At 41.8% G+C, this 22,640-nt stretch overlaps 1 protein-coding gene across 1 annotated transcript in view; it reads left to right on the top strand.

Annotated features, from left to right (window-relative positions):
• The first annotated feature begins 941 nt into the window (after nucleotides 1–941).
• KCNQ5 (potassium voltage-gated channel subfamily Q member 5) overlaps nucleotides 942–22,640 on the top strand; it is a 280,972-nt gene continuing 259,273 nt past the window's right edge. Inside the window, exon 1 of the mRNA XM_058021007.1 lies at nucleotides 942–1,300. Coding sequence (XP_057876990.1) covers nucleotides 945–1,300 — 356 coding nt within the window. The 5' untranslated portion in view covers nucleotides 942–944. The remainder of the gene's footprint in view (nucleotides 1,301–22,640) is intronic.

Below are 22,640 nucleotides of genomic sequence, written 5' to 3'. Positions count from 1 at the left end.
GCGGCACCGCTGCGCTCCGGCCGCACCGCGCCGGGGCCGGAGCTGACGGGGGCCGTGAGGGAGCCCGCGGGAAGGGCAGGCCTGCCGCTGCCCCAGGGATCGGCTGTCTCGCCGCCGCACGAGGCCGGGACACGGCGGAAGCGCCGGAGCGGCGTGCCGGGCCGCGCCGCCCCCTCGGGGGGACACCCGGCGGCTCGTCTGCGCTGCCCCGCCCGGGCCGGCCGCGCTCCCTGCCCGCAGAGGGGTCCCGCCGCCGGCCGATCCTCCCCCGCGCCGCCGCCGGGACTTACGGCACTTTTGTGACTTTCTCGGACTTACATGGACATTTCCCGGGAGCGCGCCTAGAACGCGGGCGCCGCGTCCCGCCAGCCGCTCTCCGTCCGCCTCACCGCGGGCACCGCCGCTGCCGCTCGCGCCCCGGGACGCGAAGGCTCCGGGCGGCGCGGCCCCCGCCTGCCCCCACCGGCCCGCCCGCCTCGCCGACTTTCTCCGCCGCTCGGAGCGAGAGCAACAGCTTGCCCGGCCCGGCCGAGCCGAACGGCGCGGGAGGCAGCGAGGGAGCGGGCGGCGGCGGGCACCGCCGAGCCGCGGCCTCTCCGCCGGAGCCGCGAGGAGCTGCCCTCCCTCCCTCCTCCCCGTCCCGGGCCGCGGAGCCACGCCGGGCGGCGCTGCGGGGACCGGCGGCGGGGCCCCGCCGCCCGGGAGGAGAGCGCGCCCGGGGGGGCGCCCGCTCCCTCGCCGGGGCCCCCGCGAAGCTGCCGCAGGCCGGCCCGCCGCGCCGGGCGCCCAAAGTGGCCCGCGCCCCCGCGCCCCGCGGGCGCCGCCCGGAGACCCTCGGCCCCCGCTGCCTCTTGCGGGCTGCTGCCGCGGGGTGCCTGGCCGCCGCCGCCCGCGCCCTGCTCCGCCGCGGCCCCGGCGCCCGCTCCGGCGCCCGGGGTGATGCCATGCCCCGCAACCACGGCGGCGGGGAGGAGGGCGGCTCCGCGGGGCTCTGGGTGAAGAGCGGCGCGGCAGCTGGCATGAAGGATGTGGAGTCGGGCCGGGGCAGGGCGCTGACGAGCTCAGCGGCCCGCGGCGACGGCCTGCTGCTCCTGGGCACCGGCGGCGCGGCCGCCCCCGCCGGGCTGCGGGAGGGCCGCCGCGGGAAGCACGGCGCCCGCATGAGCCTGCTGGGGAAGCCGCTGTCGTACAGCAGCGGACCGAGCTGCCGCAGGAACGCCAAGTACCGCCGCCTGCAGAACTACCTGTACAACGTGCTGGAGCGGCCCCGCGGATGGGCCTTCGTCTACCACGCCTTCGTGTGAGTACCGACCCGCTCCCCTCTCCTCCCGTCCCGTCGCGTCCTGTCCTGTCCCGAGCCCTCCCGTTCGTCCCACGGTCTGCCTCCCACACCTGTCCTGAGCAGCGCCCCGCCGCACGGCGCGGCTGGTACCTCCCCGCCTGCCCCTCGGTGCCCGGGCATCACTCCTGCCGGGACACGGGGAGGACGAGTACCCCACGAGTCGCGCCGAAAGTGCCCGGGAGGAGTCACCGGAGGCGCGGGAGCCGCTGCCACCTGCGGCGCGGCTCTCCGCGGGCGGCGGGAAATCCCGCGCAGCCCTGGGTGGGAGGTGATGGGGAAAGCTCGGTTCAGCCGGCAGAGAACCGGCGGGGAGCACGGCGGGGAGCACGGCAGGGAGCACATGCTCGCTGGTCTCCCGGGCGCCCGAGGCAGCCGGTGTGCGCGGGGGAGACTGCACGGCGCTCCCGCTGATGCCGCACGCCGGCCTCGAGATTAGACGGAGCCAGGGGTGCCGGCGGCCGCCGGGTGCTCCCCGGGGACAGCGGGCACGCCAGCGGTACCCGCGGCGCCTGTCCTGCCGAGCGGACACCGAGCGCTGCGCGGTTTGAAAAGTTACCGCCGCGGAGCCGCAGCGCTCGGTTCTGCCTCCGGAGTGTTCTCCGGGCGCCCCTGGTCCCCGCCGCGCAGGGAGTGCGGGTGACGGCGCCTTCCCACGCGGGGGCTCGCCGCGGGATGCTGCGCCTCAGGTGCGGCCACCTGCCGCTGGCAGCGAGCGGCGAGCGGCGCCGGTGCCTGCGGCTGCTGAGCTTTGGTCTCAGCAAGTCACGGTCCCTGCCGCGCTCATCCTGAAAAAGCCCGGGACGGAAATCTGTGTTCCGTCCCATCGCTCAGCGGAGAGCGGTGCTGTCACCGCGCTGCGAAACTTGTGCTGCTTTAACTTCAAGAGGCTTGCCCGGGACACCTGTGCGAGGGGACCCGTGGCTGTCGCTGCTTGTCGCTGCTTGCTTGCAGTGTCCTTGGGGTCAGCCGTGCTCCTCAGTTCATTAGCAATCCTCTGGTTTTATGGGTTTTGGTAGTATTCGGGGGAAAGGCCCTACTCAAAATCCTTTTTGACGGTTGAGCAAAACAAGCGGCAAAGTCTGTCAAGGAGCTGTAACAGTGGATCATATTTATGGGTGAAAACGTGACCAATTACAGAGGAAGGAAGTTAAGCATTTCTGTATTGGGGATATAATACAATTTATTGTTATGTTTGACTATAGGAAATACATCATAAACGAATCAGAATATTTAACTGATAAGCTGTAAGTAACTGTATTTGTTCCAGGATAGTCACGGAAATCAAGCTAGCGGCTGCAGCATCTTGGCTAAAAAAAGCAACTGTTCCCTAAAAGCTGTTTGAAAGCATAAATAATGCTCCTCTCCCAGCAGTAGGGGAACCCTCAAATCTTACTTTAATAGCAGCTGTTGTAAGTAAAATGTGCCAAAAACATGGCAGTCTGATTAATAAGATAATTTGTGGAAAGATTCATTTAGTAGATGACAATTACTATAGACAGCAAGTAGTAGAAATGTGCTCAATGTCATATATTATTCAGTAAAAGGATTTTTGTCCACTTAAAAGATCTTCCCATTATTTCTGTTTTACTCTGAAAATCAACTCTTACACCCAAAATGTTCTTCTTGGAGGGCATTTATTTGGTACATTTTGCTATCTGGGTCCTTACAGGTGTTTTCCTGTGGCCTAGATGGATGTAAATTAGTATTGCAACAACCACCAAAATATGTACTAGGAATCATTTTATGTCAGTGCCTGAAGTTGCCAGCCAAAATATGCAAATGATAGTTTTGGACCTTTTTGTTTGAGTTCGTGATAGAAATCTTTAAAACCAGAAAAGTTCGAGTTAGAAATACAGCTGAGAAGTTTAAACCTTAAAAAAAAAAAATTTAAAAAAAAAAAGGTGGTAAATTTCCAACCGGAGTGTAGTCATGACACAGCAGCGCTGTAAACAAGGAAGATTGCCAGCTGCGTTTAGATAATTGCCTGCATAGAAAGAGTGCCAGTTTTAATTTTTAATTGCAAATGGCAGTTTTGGCAAATGTAATGCCAGCATTACATCTTTTGTCTGAACAGATCTGTGTGAAAGATCTTGAAACATTACTGTAGTATAAGACACCTAGTAATATTATTACCTTAAAGTATCTGTTGCTGATACAGTGTTTAAGGTGCATTTGAAGTTCCATTGGATTTCAGTTTGACAGCCATCCTTATTGCCAGTGATGCCACAGTCTACAAATTATTTTAATGTGTTTGTATAATTCTGATTTAATCACAGTCAGATAATAGGATAATATTTATGGTGTTCCAGGCTCATTTTTTTTTCCAGCCACTTGATCGAATATAGTTGCATCTTGGAAAACAGATTTTTTTACAGAATTAAAAACCAAACCAAAACAAAAAAGCCACAGCTATTTGAAAAAAGCAGTCTTGAGACGAGTAGCTTAGGGTTGCAAAGACATTACAAAGTACATGGAGGAGATGTCTGTTTCTACCAGTGCTAAGCTATTCTTGACTGCAGTGCAGCCCGTTATAGCTCTGTACTATTTCTGTTACAGGAATGGGCTATCTGGGGTGAGCCCTTTTCAGTAGATCACTGGTCTCCTGAAACCTCACTCTGATATGCAGGTTGAAGTCATGCAAGGGTGGTTACAGAGTTTTGGTTCTAAAGACTTGGATCTAGCAGTTTAGATTTGCGTGTTTATTTTTTAAATAAGAGTTGAAGATTTGTTACAAATAAGAAATCATTCATGCAGTGGTATCGATGATATTTTAATGTATCACTCCCATAGGGGAAAACACTTCAGAGCTGAGAACTATGCCCAGTTAGCTCTTCTTTTTGTTCTTGCCCTTTCAAATAAGATAAAAATAGGCCAGCCACCTAAGGAATGAGTGTTGTGACCTACATTCAGAAGTCAATTGGTTAGTTTATTTGTCAATACAAACCTGCCAGATCCTAAAAAAGACAGCTATTTTGCAAACTTCTGCAGCCAGGGGAAGAAGTTACTCTTGAGCAAAGGCCTTTGATTTCAGTAAAGTTGTGCTGGAGAGCAGAGCCATAAATGACATGTTTCTTGAATCCTTTTTTGTGCGCCTCAGTAGTTCTTTACATTGAAACTCCTATTAAAATTTAAGATCTTTCCTGCAAGTTTTTGAAAACCTTCATTTGAGATACTGCTTTATGCCACACCACATCACCTACACATGGAGCCATGTGCATATTTAACACGTGTGCTTACATTAAAAGGCTGTGATATTGTAACTTTTCAAAAGCATTGTCTTGGAGTGTCACAGCATTTCTTTCTGTTATTGCTGTTGCACTTTATTATGGCTTGTTTGGTGTCATAAAAATGTGCAGCCATTGCCTTAGAATGATCAAAGGGGAATTCCAGATTTGTTGCAAATTTCACTCTGGATTTCATCTTCAGTTATCATAAGGGCTTTGTATTATTTTTGTTCTTAATTGACGTTCTGAAAATGAGATGGCATGAGATGTTCAGAAACAAAATACTGCTCTTTGATACTGTTTATACTGGTAGGATATAATTAGTTGCATAAGTTTCCTAATTTAACATGTTGGATTTATTTCAGGAATAATAAAGTTTCTGTTTCTTACTGACTTCTTTGTAATGTATTCCATGCAGAAGTCTTTGATGTTTGTTGTGGGGATGTCCTTCGCTTTCCAAAGCTACCAACTTTTGCTCTGGAAGCTTCTGAATTCCAAATCACACATCTGGATGTGTGCACAAGGGTGGGAACACATTGCATGGCCTGTGTTGATAGGTTTTCATGGACATCCCCCACTGGCCACTGCAGAAGAAAAGATGCAGCGTGAGCTGAATTGCAAGAGCCTGTACAGTATTATTCTTGTCTTTTGCGTTATTGATGGAAAAATGACTGAAAAATTATTTATGAAAAAAATGTAATGATGCCATCAAAGATTTAACTAGCTATTTTAGCCTTCCAGATCTGCTGGAAAGGATATAGCTCAGTAATGATCAGGAATGGCTGTTGACCAGCAGGTCTTTGCATGTGAGCTAGCAGAGCTGCATCACACTGTGCCCTTGGTATAATAATGGAGGCTCCTTATTCTGATTAGAAAACCAGTCATGTGCAAAACCCAGAGGACTTGCTTGTTCTCATGCTATTGAAAGTAGGAGAAATTATTTTATCTCTTTCTTTTTTCCATCTTCTGGCAGCTAATGAACTAATTCCAGGTGCTTTATGGGTAACTGTACAGCTTTCATCTTTTCAGGCACCATTTCAGAGTCAGGATCTGTTGCTGTTAGGGCAACAATGTATTTCTATATGTTTGTAAAAACAAATAAAAACATGATATTTACAATTAACAAACAACAGCATTGACAACATAAATATGTAGCAAATCAAGTCTTATTGAGTACTGAGGAGATGCAAATATAAAATTCTTTAACTGTAGCACACAAACCTTAGTAGCACTTTCTTTCAGGTACAGTGAATTAAAGTGGATATTTAAATGCCCTTCAGCAGTGATTTGCTGCATTTGAAGCAGTCTGTGATTCTATACATGTGGATATTTCTCATTGTTTTGAAGGAACCTTAGGAAGTTACCCAGTCCAGCTGGGAGATACACTCTTCCCAGTTGTGTGAGGTGGCTTTGTCTAGACAGGCCCTAAATTTCCCTGGTTGAAAATCCCACCACCTTGCTGAATAACCTGCAGGTCTGCAACCCGCCTGTTGAAAAAAGAGGGGGTTTGACGTGGGGAGGGAAGAATGGAAGAGCTACCCTGAACCTCCCAAGTGGCAATTTATGGTCATTGTCCCTTTATATATGTTCTGTCACTGCTGAGAAGATTTTGGCTACTTTATCATTTTGATTTACCTTCAAGTAGGTGTAGGCTGCTACAGGGTCCCCTGTTAGATCACCCTTCTGTCAGACCAAACATGCTCAGCTCCATCAACTGCTCCAAGACAAAAGCTCAAGGCTCCTGAGTATCATGGTTGCTCTCCAGCATCTCCTCTGTCTTCTTCACATCCCTGTTCAGCTGGGAAGGATCACTGACTGCCCTAGTGTGCAAGACCATGCTGAGTAGAGAAGAAAACTTTTTCAGTCTGCCAGTCCCAGTGGCAGACTGTGTAGTTGCTTGCTGCTTGCCTTATATCTGACAAAATCATGCTGTTGCCTTGCTCAACCTCCTGTGTCCACAGAAATGCCCTTTTTGCTGGGCCTGCCCCTCGAACAGTGGGTTCCCAGCCTGAATGGACACATGGGATTGTTCTGCACCAGGTGCAGATGTCTGCTTTTCCCTTAGCTGTGCTCAGAGATGCTGATGGTCGCATCCGGTATTTTCTTGTTCTGTCTCAGGCGTTGTGTACTGGCCAGAGCAGTGGAGATGGCACAGTCTTTAAAAACCTTGCCCTCTTTGTCCTTTTCTTTGTGATTAGTAGAGAAGACTGAATGTTCCGCCATGCTTCATTCCTCCTCTTTCCTGGTGCTGTTTATGGACAGCAGACCTCTCCTGGAACCCTGTCATGGGCACTAAATAACATCTAGCTTCTGTTTTTTGCTTGGTTTTTTTTTTTGTTTTTGTTGGTTTGTTGTTTGGTTTTTTGTTGTTGTTCTTTTTTGGGGGGGAGTGAGTTGTTTATTTTTGTTGTGGTGGTGGTGGTGTTTTTTGTTGATGTTGTTTTGTTGTTGTTGTTGGAGAGTTATTTTCCACCTCAGGATTTTCAGTAGATAAGTATCAGGAATGTTTATGCTACCTCAGTAAAATCACATTTATTTTTTGAGGATTGATCTACTAAATTTTCTCATTTGTACTAGCTTTACTTTCTGACTCAAGAATGGTTATCCAGGGGAAGCGCCTAATTTTCTATAAAAATCAAAATAGATCCACAGCTTTCCACAAAGAAGACTGCAAAAGGCTTGCTTTGAGAAAAAGTCACCAAGAACTGGATGAGGGAAAGTTCATGCACGTGAACTTTCTTCTATTTGTCATAAGGTTTATTTCTTAAATAAGATTAGGAATTGTGTTTCGGAATGTGGATAGTAGGTTTGTATTGGAGTTTCAAATTAATCTACAACCTTTGCAAGCAGAATCTTCCTCCTCTTAAAGCAAGATATGAGTTAAGAGGTTTTTTTAGAATTATCTTTTTGCTGTATTTTTTTCTAACATCACAAAACCCATGCAATGAGCATTAAATGTTGGGATGAGACTCCTATCTCAGATCTGTTTTTCTTGGTGTGCCAGTCTTTGGAGAGGCATTTCTTGTCATTTTTATTGAGTGTCTTGTGGGATGTGGGGACTCTTGGGTAACTTTCCATGGTCTCATGTGATGAAAGAACCTGCCCAAAATTACAGATTTATTCTAAGGGATGGTATATGAATTTCTAGTATGGCATTAAATATGTGTTCTCAAAGGAGAAGTGGTTTTAGTGAATTAAAGGAAGAATTTATAAAGATTTTAATTGCCTGTGAGAAAGTATTTATGTGACAGATTTTCAAACTAGGCCCTGAAGAGTATCTTAATGATCTAGACACCTTTCTTCACTGGGCACTTTTTAAAGTTTCTCTGTTGTTCAACTTTTCCAAACTTATTCAAAAATAGGTCATGATATCTATTCCGACTTGATCTCTTTGCATGCTCCAAGTTTGACTATATTTTTAATAGCTATTCACCCTGTTTTAATGTTGATTGTAACTTAATTAAGTTTCCTGAATTGGATGAAAGTACAATTGAACTAACATTTCACAAAAATTTCAAATAATTGTAGCATCAAATGGAATACCAATGATTATTCAATTAATAATAGTGATTTCCCTATTCATGAGAATAAGCATAATTAATATATTTAAGAAAGCTCATAAAAATGCAGTTAAATTTTTCATAATTGTTTCAATGGAAAGGAAAAGCATGTTGTTTGTTACTTTATTAATCTTCTTTTTATGGAGACGATCTATAGAAGGAAAACCTTTTATTCCTAGACAATGTAAACTGCTGACAGTGCAAATAAATCTCTCTATAGTAAGGTAATTATTTCTTATTAATTCAAAGGTAAAACTTAGTTGCCGAGTGTTTAGCATTCTTATACGGCTCATATTTTCATTAATATAAATGATGAATATGAATGAAATTTGCAACTGATTTTAACTGAAGCAAAAGAGAGTCTTCTGCTCTCAGGTAGAAAAGATGGAGGAGAAAGCATGAATAATACTATCTATCAAAAAATCTTTAACATGTATACATAGTAGACATAATTTACTATGTTGTTCCTACTGAGGCAGATGTTTTTATTTCACAGTAAATGTTGCTTTTTCTCATTAACATTAGCACCCCTACCATTTCTCAAACCATTAACACCATACAGCATGCATTCTTGGTTTTTAAGGTAATGCTGGTGCATTTAGACTCATTTCTGAACATGTGTTATATAAAATATACTGAGTTTGGGGGAACTTGCATTTCTTTTTTCTCCTTGTTTTCTCTGCAAGATTTTTTATTTCTTTTTGTAAATTGGTTTTACAGATTTCCTGTAAGAGAGCAGATGTAGATTACCCAAGGGATTGCCACCACAGGTCAGTTAAGGTAGAAAATGCTTGAATTGTTCAGTTTATCAATTGCAAAATAGTTTTAAGGAATTGCCCTTTCATGTGCAAAATCCCCCTTCCCTTTAAAGATATTAATTAAAAGTTCAAAGGCTGTCTTATAGGTCAGCTGCACCTAATCAAGAAATATTTTCAATTTTCTGTTGAGCATTAGATTTATCTTGTGATAGCTATCTGAGTTGCAGTGTAATTGCGTTACAGGAAGCTCAGCAAAACGTTCATCATTTGGGGCACTGAAGTGTAGTCTCAGACAGTGTCTTCTGCTTGAAAGACTCTGCGATTATTTCTTAATATGTATAGTCTGGTCCAGTGATGCAGAGGTGGACACAGTCCTCCAGCCAGGCATATCTGAAATTTTCTGTTTGGACTTCATCCAAGAAAATCTTTAAACATAAATGTGTGTGTTTTCCTTAACAGAGATGGACATAAATATGTCTCTAAGCATTTTCTTGAAGAGTGAATAGTTTTCAAAAGCACGAAGTACCTGCAGCTTCCTTTCATTATTCTATTGTGCATTCAATGGGTAATTCACTTTTTTCTCCCCACTTGTACAGAATGAAGTTTAACAAATGAATCATGCTCTTAAACTGATTAGAAATAATGAAGAAAGGAAGTTCAGTACCTGCCCACGACTTGATTTAAGCAATATATTCCTGTTTGTCTTGGCTTCTTTCTTGCTTTGAGACTCCATAGTTTGACCAAGCAAACATATTAATGCCTTTTGAGATTTCTGTAGAGTTTTAATTCTTTTATTGCAGTCACACCTGATACCATATGGAAGGAACTGGCTGCTGCCAGGAGTCAAATATGATCAAACCAAGAGAATAACTTTATGCTTTGAGAAAAAAAAATGCTACTGAACACATTCAGATACTTCCTGTTTTACTCGTGTCATAGATTAGAACACTTGCACACACTCTTGAGATCATTCAGTCAGAAACAGCACCTAACTTCTCCTAGGGCATTGAATTTAATTGCTTTATGTGGCCTAAGCTCATCCATAACCATGGTATCTAGAAGTAAATGCACAAATCTTTCCCTTTGAGCCTCTTCTGACAGGAGTGCACTTAAAAGTTACTGCTGGGCCTTTCTGAATATGGGTGAGAGTCCTGACCTACTTGAGAGTACCTTTTGTGGGAAAATTAAGATGAAATAGTGCTTTGGTTGCATTTCTATAGGTGGTGCAGATGGAAGGCCACTGATCCTTGACAATGAGTTTGAAAATGTAGGCCACTCTCTCTGTGAGAAAAGTCTCAGTAAGTGCATGTTTTTAACAGTGAAACTGCCCTGTCACAGGAGAGATGACAGGTGATGGCTCAGTTGAAGCTGGCTTGATGAGGCTGGTGTGAGAGCCACCCTACTGCCAGGCTGGTTAGCAGGGGATGTCCTCTTCCCATCAGCTAGCCCAGCACTGGAGAAAATGAAATTTCCATGTTTCCAGAAAAATCACACAAAAATTCAAAAATTCATCGGCTTGAAAAACTCTTTAACATCCAAGAAAGTTAAGCTGACTGATGCCAGAAGTAACTGAATTCATTAGGAGGAAAGAAGTCTCTTTTTCTGTTTGCATCTCTCTGCAGTTGATGTCTATCTGTAAAGTCAGGTTGATTCGCATGTACCAGAAGAATCATTGCCACAGGAAGGAGCACAGTCTTGCTCTTTGCAGCTCTGTGCAGAAGGATCTGTGTAGATGGCAGGAAATGTAAACCCATGTGTGAACAAGCTATGTGCAGGTATCTGTGCAACAGGGAGGGAAGAAGGAAGAGCCTATGCTGGCAGTGGGAGGGTTTTTCTTAGACCTGTCCTTTTGAATGTAGTTCTGAGAATTTAGAAGCATCAAATCACAGAATCATTCAGGTTGGGAAAGGTCTTAGAGATGATGGAGTCCAACCATAAATCTAACACTGCTAAATCCACCACTAAACCACATCTCTGAGTTCCCTATCTACCCCAGGTCTTTTAAATGCCTCTAGGGATGGGAAGTGAATAAACTTCCCTGAGCAGCCTGTTCCAATGCTTGGCAATCCTTTCTGTGAAGAAACTTTTCCTAACATCCAATCTAAACCTCCCCTGGCACATCTTGAGGCCACTTCCTCTTGCCCTATTGCTTGTTACTTGAAGAAGAAACCAACCCCCACCTCACTTCAATGGCCTTTCTTGTGCCTTGGGCCACACTTACTACAAATGTTAATATAACATTTGTAATTCCTCCTTCAGGGAGGCTCCACTACACTTCAGGTGCAGCTATGGCTAGTTACAATAAGTGTGCATGCCCTCAAGTGACTTATTCAGCTTCTAGATGATGAATCTGTGCATGTTTCTCCCTTTGATGTGTCCCTACCACATCTGCAGACCGAAGATGAAGCAGAATTCAGAATAAAAGACAAACAGCTTTGCTAATGTCTGGGGGTGTTGTAAATTTTTATATAATACAATTTGCTCAAGCAGACGTATTTCTTTCCCCTTAAGCTTGGAAAATAGAGATTTCATTTAATGGTTGGAGATACAGTCTGAAAGGGAATTATCCTTCCTGAAAGGTCACACTGACTGCTGACTAAACTTGTGATTTGTCTTTGCAAATAATTTGTTTGCTGGGTGGGGTGTTGGAGTTGAGAGGTTATTGTTGGCTACGATGAGACAGATGATGGTCCTGAATTACAAATACTCTTGGAAGGAATTTTGACTTTCATCCTGAAAATTCTTGTAGATATACGTTTTAGTGGTGTTATTAATAGATTTAGGTATTTACTAGAGTAATTACTAGAAACCATCAAACTGAACAGTGATAAATGCTCTATCTTTCCTTCATTAATGATGGCAAAAAGTCATCTGAATTACAGAGATTTTATAAAGCTTCTTTAGTTTTACTTGAGAAATTCTTCCTTGGAGAGAGGTAGGACTAATCTGAAATCTTCAATGCTCCCATGTTATATGGGGGCACTCTGCATGAGAATTTGCTCTTTGGAGTTATTACACGGGGAGAGTTATGGTGAGAGCATTTGTGGCACTGCAGAGGCAGAAGAAGTTATCTTTCTGTGTGGGAGCACAATCATTGAGGCAAGGGAGAATTCATGAAGGTCTGCTTGACTGTAACCCTACTTGATTGATACTATGTATTACTTTCAGGTTAGAAATGTGCTTGTCTTCTATTAATAATATGTTTTTAATATTTCTCCCCCTCCCCTTTTACCTGTTTTTTGTAGAGAGAAAGCTGAAGCAATAGTATGAGTCAATTTACTGGATTTATATGTAAATAAAACATGGTATTGACCTACATTTTTCTTCCATCGAGGTCTTGACCCTGTATGCAGATCTGAGGAAATATCACAACATGAAAGTTTTGTTCACTACCTGATTGTGTTCCTGATTGCTTTTCCTTTGGTAAATATTCATGTAAATCTTACTGAAGCTGAGCCTCAGCTGGTTTATTCCCGTTTGGGTCCACTCTTTGCTGGAGCTGAGGTCACTTTTTAGCTGCTCTTACAGGTCATTTCATGGGAAGGGCTGCAGCTGGACAGCAAGATGCAGTCCAGTGTCTGACCTCCAGCATGGCTACATCTACATTTGGAGGAAAACCTGGGAGATGCATCTGAAATACCTCTGGAATTCAGAAACTCGGTGAGAAATGCAGTCCTCAGGGACTTACTCTGCAGAAAGGGATTCAGTCAGTCTTACTCTTGTCCAGGGAATTTTTCCTTGAAACCATAACTGAGTTAATAATACGCGTGAAATATAAAAGACATCTAAAAGTATATTAATATTAGATTAAATGTTTTTATTGCTGATGTTCATGAATGAGAAAGCTGGAGCTGAAGTAACTGTCTCAAACTGAACACAATACCATGCCAGTAAGTTTCAGCAGGAAAGTATTTACTTGGAAAAATCCTTTGTATGATTTTGCTCTCCAGGATTTTTCATATATCCATATTTGTAAATTATCTCACCACAGTGAAAGGTCATAGCATTTTCGTTTTTGCTTGCCTTTATAAAAAACATTAGGAGTTAAATAGTATCGTGGATAGTGACTGAAAACACAGATATGTTAAGATAAAACAGTGACATTTCAGATATGAAATTTTATCTCTACCTGGAAGATAAAATTTACTAGCAGAGCACTCATCTATATAAGAAATATGATTTTACAAAATTTTGATTGTGTTTTTCAAGCTTATTAATTCATGACAAAATTGTATTCTTCTCTATAAAGTAAGACTTAAATGAAAATGATCCTGGCTGAAAGTGTGAACAGTTGTAAAGATCTGGAAACAATTGCAGACTGATCAAGAGATCTGAAGTGTATTTTGGTTTTGGAAATGGGATCAGTAATGAGAGAGGCCCATTCATCTCCCAGTCTATATTTAGCATCCTGCAGTGCACCAGTGACTGCCTTCATCCCAGCGCAGCGTGCATCACAGTCGTGGCTTCTGACCCCACAGCCTATCTGCTGTAGGCAGTATTTTGAGAAGGCTCAGTGGTAAAGTTCTGTCTTTTGGCCTTGTCTTTAAACGTGAGGCATACTGTAATGGATATGTGACCTTGGCAGGTTGTGCTGTTCCAAGTATGGATCTGTGGATTAATTTCCAGCTGAGGGCTGCCTTCCCTACCTCTAGAGGGTGTGCAGGTGGTGGCAACAAATCACTACACATACAATTCATACTGTTTTCTGGCAGGAGAATAGAATTGCTGCCTTGCAGTCTAGCCCTGGGAATTGCTGGTTAGATGTTCCAAAAAATCATTAGCACGTTAATTTGATTAAAAACAGTATTTAATGAAGAACAATGGAAAATTGTTAGGACACCTTGTGAAAATGATGGCACATAAGAGGTACAGTTCTGGAGAATGTGATTTACTGATCTGCAAATTTTTTTCATGTAACAAATGGAGAATATACAAGTTCATTATTAAATAATCCGAGCATTTAAATAATCCCATGTTTTTCTAAATCACTGCAGACGACAGTTGTCACTGTCTTTTATGCAGGATGATAACCCAGTCATCATTGTTGAGATGGAGCTTTATAATTCCTAACATGATCTCTGTTGAACTAATATCTCAGAGGTATGACCTGTCTGTCACCACAGCTCAAATTGTTAAAACTCTTAATATTTCAGTTCTTCACTTCTTCTGTCTGGACTCAGCAGTGTGCTCTGTGTGCTCATCCCTGTGGCTGTACAACCCTTGCTCCTCAGCAGCTCCTCTTACTGCTCCCTCCTTGCCTGAGGAGAAAGTTACTTCTCTTCACTTTCAATAGCTGTAAAAAGTATCTGGCTAGTGAATTTCTAAATATACATTTCTAAGTGAATGACAAAACCAGAAATTCAGCTCTGCATGTTTCAATGAGTGGAAGGAAACAACAAATGGAACTGTTCCTTTTTGCTGGGTCTGACACCCTCAGCAGCATGTGATGCAGTGCGTTCCATGTGCCAATAAACTACTTGACAGTAGACTAGCATGAGTGCACTTCTGACTTACTGCAACTAAGCCCAACCTCAGTAAAACTGTAACTAAGTCTATGATGCGTTATTTTCCCTTCACTTTCTGAAAGTGACACTTATTTTGGCAGATGCTGAACTGCTGCATGAGCTAGGAATTTAATTGTTTAACAATTTTATGAAGATTAATTATCACATGGTTGATGAGAGTCTCATTCCTGTATTATTTGTCTTTGTCTGAAGGTACTGAGTTAGAGAAATGGGTGACTGGTGGAAGAACAAGCAGAATGACAACACAGCTTCTCAGCATGTAGCAGGGAAACTAGGATGCAGATGAATTAATAGTGCTAAAGATACACCTAGCTTTACACTACTCTGTGAGGCTGGGAGCTGAAACAACTGCCAGATTAAGTTGCTGTAGAGACCAGTAAGAATATGGGGAAAACAGTCAATGAGATAATATGGAAGAACATATTGAAATTAGTCTTGTGGCTTCTTTGAAACAAGTTGCTGTCAAAATCCTAAGGCTTGACTATCTTTGAGAAAGGCACACATGAACTGGAGTAGTTTGTTCATTTTCTGGTTTGTTTTTAGGAAGCTGCTTCTCCCAAAGCACACTTCTACATCTGTATACTTTTGCAGTCTCTAGTGTGGAATGAGGATGGACTTAATGCTCTTGAGATAGTTTAATTAATTTCAAGTGATCATACTGCTGTGATATTATAACTGTGTCTTCTGGGACATTCTACCAAACCTCTAAAACTGTGTATAAATTATGTGCAAATTCTTCAAAAACAGGAGTGAAAAGGAGTATTTTTGCTCATGACCTTGGATGAAACAGCAATCCAGATCTTTGCAATTAAGTGTCTTAAATAGTTTTTCTCTCTTACAAACTACCCTCTGGATGACACATATTTAAAATAGACATATATATGTCAAGGCAGGTAGGTGTCTAGATAGGTTGAGTCCTCTGGGCTTGCTGTTTCAGTTCTGCATTGAATCATTCAATACATATTTATTAAAACAAACCTTGGTCATCCCCAAAGACATAGCAAGTAAGACTGCCAGCTCTTGTATCCTGAGGGGAAAAAAGAAAACTGAAATCACAAAAAAACCCCAAAAAAACCCTAACAAAACCCAGTGGATTTTTTTCCTTTACATATGGAGAGTCATATCAAGCTTTTGAGTCTGAAATGTTTCTAAATTCTTTTTCCAATGGAGAGGTGGAAAAAAATAGTATTTTTCTTTTTTGAATATATAGGTGTTTTCTAATATACTAGTCAAAATTAAGACATAAGACTTCAATTTGAGTGGCTGTTTAGCTACTCTGCCAGTCAATTTTTTTTCTTCTTTGCTTGTGCCCAGTTGATTTCCTAAGGGACTAATGATCTTTTCTTACCTCTATGCTCTCTGATTAACTCAGGTTGACCCTCAGAGGACAAAGGAACTGGAACCTAAAGCCTTACTACTGGTCACATTTGTAACAGGACCCAGTGGATGTTGCTGAGGGTGAAAAGAGCACAGCTTTTAGCACCATGGTTTATTTCCTTTGAAATTTCAGCACCATCCTGGCACTTACCTCACACTCTTTTGGCTTTGAGAAAACTCTCTGATGCATTCAAGCATGTAGTTATTTATAAATATATATGTGTATATATAAAAGCGCTGACGTAGAGTGCTGTCTGCATTAATGAAAGCAGAGAGCATGATTTATATTTTGTTGAGTCAAACTCCTCTAGTACTTTTGGATAAAGAAGACTTTAGCAGGTACAAACAGGAGGCCAAATCCTAAAGCTGTTTACTACCCGTTAATTCCAGGCTCAATCCAGAAGCTCTTACTCAAGCAAAATGCCTGTAAAGTAATAGGATGCTTTATCTTCTTATTCTTGAATTTTGTAAGAGTGCTGCGTAATTTTTTTTTTAAATTGTGCAGGTTTCTATCAACCCGATGCCATCTCGTTTTGTGCAGCCTCAGGAGTGACTGCTTGTGCAGTGGTGTATTGTATGGTAAATCACTGCAGCTGCAGTGTATCACAGTATGCTGTAGACAGTGTTTTTACATTTTTACTTTAATCATTTGCAATGAGTAACAGAGACAGTAAGTGGCAAAATACTTTGTTTTGAAAAGTGAAAGCAGTATTGAAATACTGCTGCAAAAGTACCCGTAGAGTTTAGGAAATGGTATGGTACAAAATAACCTATTTTGTTGCATACAGTTTTATTCATTCTGAAAATGATGGTGCTTTTGCAGGCATGGAGATCTGGATGTCTTTCTAATGTAAAATGAATAGGAAATACTTCAGTTGTTCTAATAGCTCTTAAATGTATTTTAGTTTGATAGCTGATTGTATATTATGTTTGCAGCCTTTGTGCAAAGCAGTGTTTAATAGCAGAGTTTGCTCCATAATGAACATAGATGAAGGCTGTTCTTTATAGTATCAATCTAAAAACCCACGTGTATTACTATAATGCTGTTGATGTTAAGTTATCCTGTTGCTTGGAATTTATTGCCACATAGCTTGGCACATAGCTGTCAACTACAAGAACTCCTTGCAACTCCAACCTAAGACTTATCACTTTCCATTTAGAAAATGACCTTACAAGTTAGTCAAATGACTGAACTGCTATGGAACAGCAGCTGTTGGTGGAAAGTTCTCAAAATTGGCATGGATCACTTACTGGTCTGTCCTTTAATTGCTGATGTTGTTGCCTGTGAATTCAGTGGTTATCAATGACTGTAATTGCTTTAAAGTTCTCAGACCATTTTCTAATGGTTAGCATTGAGTTTTAGCTTTTAAATTGAAAATATCTGAGGATTAATCTATTTGTTTGTTTTGTGCATTTTCTAGCGCCTTTGTGTAAATTGCTAATTATAAATAAACACCCTTGAGGCATGAAAATAAATACTGTAACATTCTCACAATGAAATGTATTTTCTTTTGAAATCTCTGGGACCATATTTGGTCCAGTTGATTTACATAACTTGCTTGCATAGTATTGTGAAAGAGTAAAATGAAACAGCTCAGCTGCACCTGCTGTCTTTGAGATGTTTCTGAGTGCAGTCCCAGACAAGCACGGAGTTTTTGTGGTCATTTCTTTGGCCCATTGCCCACCTGCCCTGGACCACTGCAAAATGCAGTGCCTGATCTCATAATTTTACTGTAAGGTTAAATGACAAATTCTCAGCATGATCTGCTACTTGAGTCTGGTTTTGTACCAGTCCTGTATTTCTCATTAAAGAAATTAAATCTGTCTGGAAGATTGTCTACAAAGAGGTATGATCATCAAATAGAAAACCCTTGAATTCATAAAGGTTTAAAAAAGTAATTAAAGGTATCACTGCTTTAGAGCACTTACCCTCATTTGATGTTTAGTGCTGTTCTGTAATATTCAGTGTGGAGTAGTTGGTCGTGTGACTCAAGTTGTGTAAAGTCACAGCTGTGAAGAGACTCTCAGCAGTATAAATATACTTTGAACCTGTTTCCTGTTGTGGAGTTCTTCCTTGCAGTGTGGTGTATGCTAATATGTTACAACTTGCAACTTGCAGTGTTTTATTGCTTAATTTAAGCATAGTTTGCATTTCTTATGGTTTGATTGGTTGGCAAGGCATGCAGAAATTCTGAGTCAGATGCACCTATTTCTGGATGCCCAATATAATTAGGTGCAGCCCTGAAGCAACATGTTTTGTGCAACTTTCCAGGCACACAAAATGCAGAAATACAAGGGAGGGTTTAAAAATTGTTTGGAAAAAAAATTAATGCCATTTAACTTTGAATTATGATTGTATTTGCTCTGATGAGCTTCATAATTATGAGATTCTGCTGGTTTTTTTTTTCTTCCTGTTTTCTTTTTGAATATTTTATAGTAATTATGACTTTGATACATATGAAATATGCCAGATGGACATTCCTGGAAATGTCAGTGTCCTGTATAACCTTGGAGCATTTATGTAGAACCAGCATGGTCATTAAATTCCACAAATTTCCGTTTTCTGTAACCTTGTCCTGGGACGTTGCTGTTGAAAGTGAGTTTTGTTTCTGTAGTTAATGTAGTCTGGTTTGCATGACCAGCCTGCTAAAAATTGTGTTAATTACTGGTACTGCAGTTGGGTGCACGGTGCTGATTGAAAACAGGACTGAAACCAGCAGCTTCTACCCGGCTTTATTAACTGCTGCTAATTTTTGGCTCCTAAAGTTGGGTTTGAATTTGTCACTAGGAGAGGAAAGCGGTTTGACTGTTATTGTCTTACTAAAACAGAAAAGTATCCAGAAAAGGTTTCTGTACTTTTGAAGACGAAGGTTCTATTGAATAAATAATTTTGAACTGGATCAAATTAAGTGCTTAATTGCTTGTGTGTAAATAACAGAGTAAAATCCATAGGGGTGGTAATTTAGGGAGAAATTAATTGTCACAGTGTATAGTATTGGTTTCTTTGAAATACAAGAAATCTGTCAATTCCCAGAGCACAAAATCACATTCATCCATTTGTTGACAATATTGCCTCCTAAGAGGAGGGCGTAGAATTTAAAGATCTAAGGGAAAAAAATCTATTTATTATGCACTTTTAAAAAGAAACCCAGAATCTAATTTTCCTCTTCTTTAGATTTGTTTTTTGAGGTCTTCCCCAGTTATATTGGCTTTGCTTAAAAGGTGATGTCCCACATCAGCCACCCTTGGCTGAGTGCAGGCATGGTTTTTTCTGGGTGGTGCCAGCAAATATCTGTCAAGGTGTGGCTGTGTGAAACAGGCAGTCGAGTCTGTACTGATGTCAATGCTAGGTTTGGGTCACTGTGTTTCACAGTTGCAGTTAGTTGGGCCTTTTCCCTGTTGCTCATCTTAATTTATTTAATTTTTTTTTAATACAGGATCTTTTGAGTCTTGTTTGTTTCCCCTACTAAAAATCTTTTGCATGTGATTTCTTTTTTCTGTAAAAACTTAACCTTAAAATTAAAAAGACTCCATTTAATATATGCATATTACAAAATCATGTTAAGTACTTGACTAGATGATTCACTTTATTTTGTTTAAAATACATTTTATAATCTAATTAGGTAGATAGTAACAGTAAATGCATTCCTTAAAATTCAGGAAAATAACATAGACAACATCTTAAGTTTCTAATAGGAAAAAAAAAGAAGTAACATTGGAGACTCAGAGAGTAGAAAAATAAAGCCAAAACTGAAATTTGTGGAAATTGCTTGGGCATTTTTTTATTTATTTTTAAAAATTCAGGAGCTAATTTTTATAAAAATATCATTGTAAAATCCCTGCATTGTAGTTTTGAAAGCTAACATTGATGTGAATGAACATTTATCCCTTGCTCTGTGGCTTTCAAAACTTTAATATTTCTCCCATGCTTTAAGTTTTCCCTACCTTTCTGTGACGTTTTCCTTTTGACCCAGCAGCCATAGACTGTTTAGGTGCACCAGCTAAATGTGAGCATGTTTAGCTGTTATTTCATGTGTATGCTGGATTATTCCTCATGCTGAATGCATACAGAAGCACCATCAAGTGATTGAGTTCCAACAAATTGCTGACCCACCTTTAGGTGGACTCTTCTGTACATAAGCATTTGTGTATATGTGTATGAACAGGTTGTTAATATAGCAGCTCCTGATCTTGAGGTGAAATAATGTGGCTTTCCTGTTTCCACATCACTGAGGTCTAGCTTGCACTAGACCTCAGTGCAGTGCAAGCTAGACCTCAACCAGAATTGACTGGCTGCATCTATCCTGTCTTGTACTTGGCATCTTGTACTCTTCTGGGCATCATTGATAGTCCTTGCACATATTCCTTGGGGGCTTTGTCCAAACTGTCCAAAAGAATGAGAAAACTGTGTTGCAGCCCAACAGCATGGTGTTTTTTATAGCACTAAACTTAAACCACATGTTTAACCTACTGTTAAGTATCACTTGAACCAGTTCTGTGGCCACTTCATCCATCTGGTGTCCTTTTCCCAAAAAATTAGGGGTTGTGGGAGCAAACTGTTTCTGAAGACAAAATGCAAACCAGAGCTGGAGGCTTGAGCAGCTGAAGTGTCCAGGAGTGTGGTGCCCAAGACCTCTCCCTGGCCACCTGGCAGTGTTGGCATACCCAAAACCCCACACACCGTGGTGTAGAAAGGGTGATTGGCAGTCAGAGCTGGCAGAGAACATTCTTCGTCTTGTGAAAATGTGAGATTTAAAAAATTCCATCCCAAATTGCAGCAAAGACTTGGTGCTCCCTCTTTTCTAAATCAAGTGTAAAAATATCTCTTAGATAAATGCTGAGCTTCAGTTTAGCCCCAACATTTTTTTTTTTTAGTATACTGAGTTTAACTTCATTAAGAAGACTTTCTCACCTGAAATCAAAGGCTTTTCAGACTTCTCAATATTCCTGTGAAGCATAAATAAAAGCAATCATTTCCTTTGATGAAAGTTTAGGTACTTGTGAATTGGTATGCTTTTTCAGGAGAAATATTTGCTAAAAATTCCCAACCAGCCATTCTCTCTCTTCCACTCTCCCCCTTTTCTCTGCAGATGACCAAAATGTGGAAAAGAGGTGATTTGCTAGAGATTTCTTGATGCATTTTTCATGAGGAATTCACAGAGGGGAGGCTGATACTCTTGAGAGGAGCTTCTTGCCTCTGCTTGGTGCTCTAAGCAGCACAATTCAGTGTTACGAGTACACAGTAGATGTGCAAAGGAAGCTGAAGGGTGGAGAGACAGCATGTAAGTACTGGTTAAAAGTATTAGAAGCTGTTAATAGAGTTTGGCAAGCTGACCTCCAGTTTTAACTTTTAACCACTCACTTCTACCCCTCCAGAAAAGACAAGTCTTTGCAAAATTTGGTGATTTTCTGGGCTGGCTTCTGAAACTTGGTGAGCAAGGGTGCTCTGTCTTAAAACCGCTGAAGTTGTATGAAGTTGTAAATATGTTTTTCACCCTTTTTTACTCAGACTCTGTGTCTTTGATAACACTTTCAGTTTGAATTTTGGTGTTTTCCAGGGCTTCTGCTGTAAGGGAGCTGAGGACCATGCAGCAGTGCCCCGTTGCAGAGCTAATGACCACAGCCTGCTGGCTGCAGCAGTAGCTGGGCTTGCACAGCACACACACTGAAGAGATTCACTTCAGCCTTTGCAGCTCTAGAGGGCCCAGGTCTTGTCCCTCAGGTCTGCAGACATGGCTCTGAGCTGGGGAATGGTTAATACCTGAAAACCTTTAATGAACCAGCTGCAGTGTCATTGTTTTAGCTGTTCCAGGCTTCTCCTTTTGCCCCACTGGAGATGCAGGCGCTTCAGAAGAATCCAACTTAAAGGAGATGCTTGTCCTTCAGAATGGGACAGCAGAGAGAGAATCCATAGGTAGAATGCCCTTATAGAATCACAGCACCCTAGAATAGTTTGGATTGAAGGGGCCTTAAGGATCATTTAGTCCAATGCCCCTGCAATGAGCAGGGACATCTGCACGTAGATCAGGTTGCTCAGAGAAGCTGGCCTTGAATGTGTCCAGGGATGGGACATGTACCACCTCTTTCTGCAAACCTTATATTTTTTGCTTCCTTTTACCTCAAGTCTTGTATATGTAAGTAATATTTTGAAGTGCATTTTATGACCCAAATAAAAGAAAGAAAGTTTTTAAAAAAGATTAAACAAATTAAAGAAAGGTGAGTCCCTTCCTGTGTATTTCTTCATCTTTACTTATGATTTTTCTACCTTGATATGGTTTTTTTAAGACCTATAAGCAAAGTGAGCAGTTCAAGTATCAAGTGCAGCATTTGTGGACTTTATATGAATGTACAAAATGTTTAGACTGATAAATAATGTGTGTAGTAGTACTTTTGTGTTTGGTAGTAAGATGTAATGTTTTAACCTTTTTCTTTATCTGTTCCTGAAATATTTTTAGATAAAGAAACCCTGTTATTATTATGCTACTAATCAGAGGATAATTCAAAGCAAAGTTTCTGCAAGTTCAAAATATTCTTCAGGTTGTTTAACATTTCACAACTCCTGTTTGAGAGAATGCAAGTGAAGCAAGCCAGTAACTGCAGACCAGTTGATGTTACACACTGGTGTTTCTTTTAAATTTGGCTTGAGGCATAGAATAACAGCTTGAGAAGCCAGTACAACAACCACTAGCTTTTATGATTTATTTAAAGTAGTCACAGTTTTAAGCATGAAGGAGCTTGTTAAAGCTATGCTCTTGATATTAAAAAGAATATTCATAGTAAAAAATATGCCCTTAAATGTGATGATGTTTTCCTGTCTGGTGCTGCTTCAAGGACTGAGGATTTCTTAGATCAGG

Source organism: Melospiza georgiana, chromosome 3 (assembly GCF_028018845.1).
Source record: "Melospiza georgiana isolate bMelGeo1 chromosome 3, bMelGeo1.pri, whole genome shotgun sequence".
Taxonomy (NCBI): Eukaryota; Metazoa; Chordata; class Aves; order Passeriformes; family Passerellidae; genus Melospiza; species Melospiza georgiana.
This window is presented reverse-complemented; position numbering and strand designations above follow the sequence as displayed.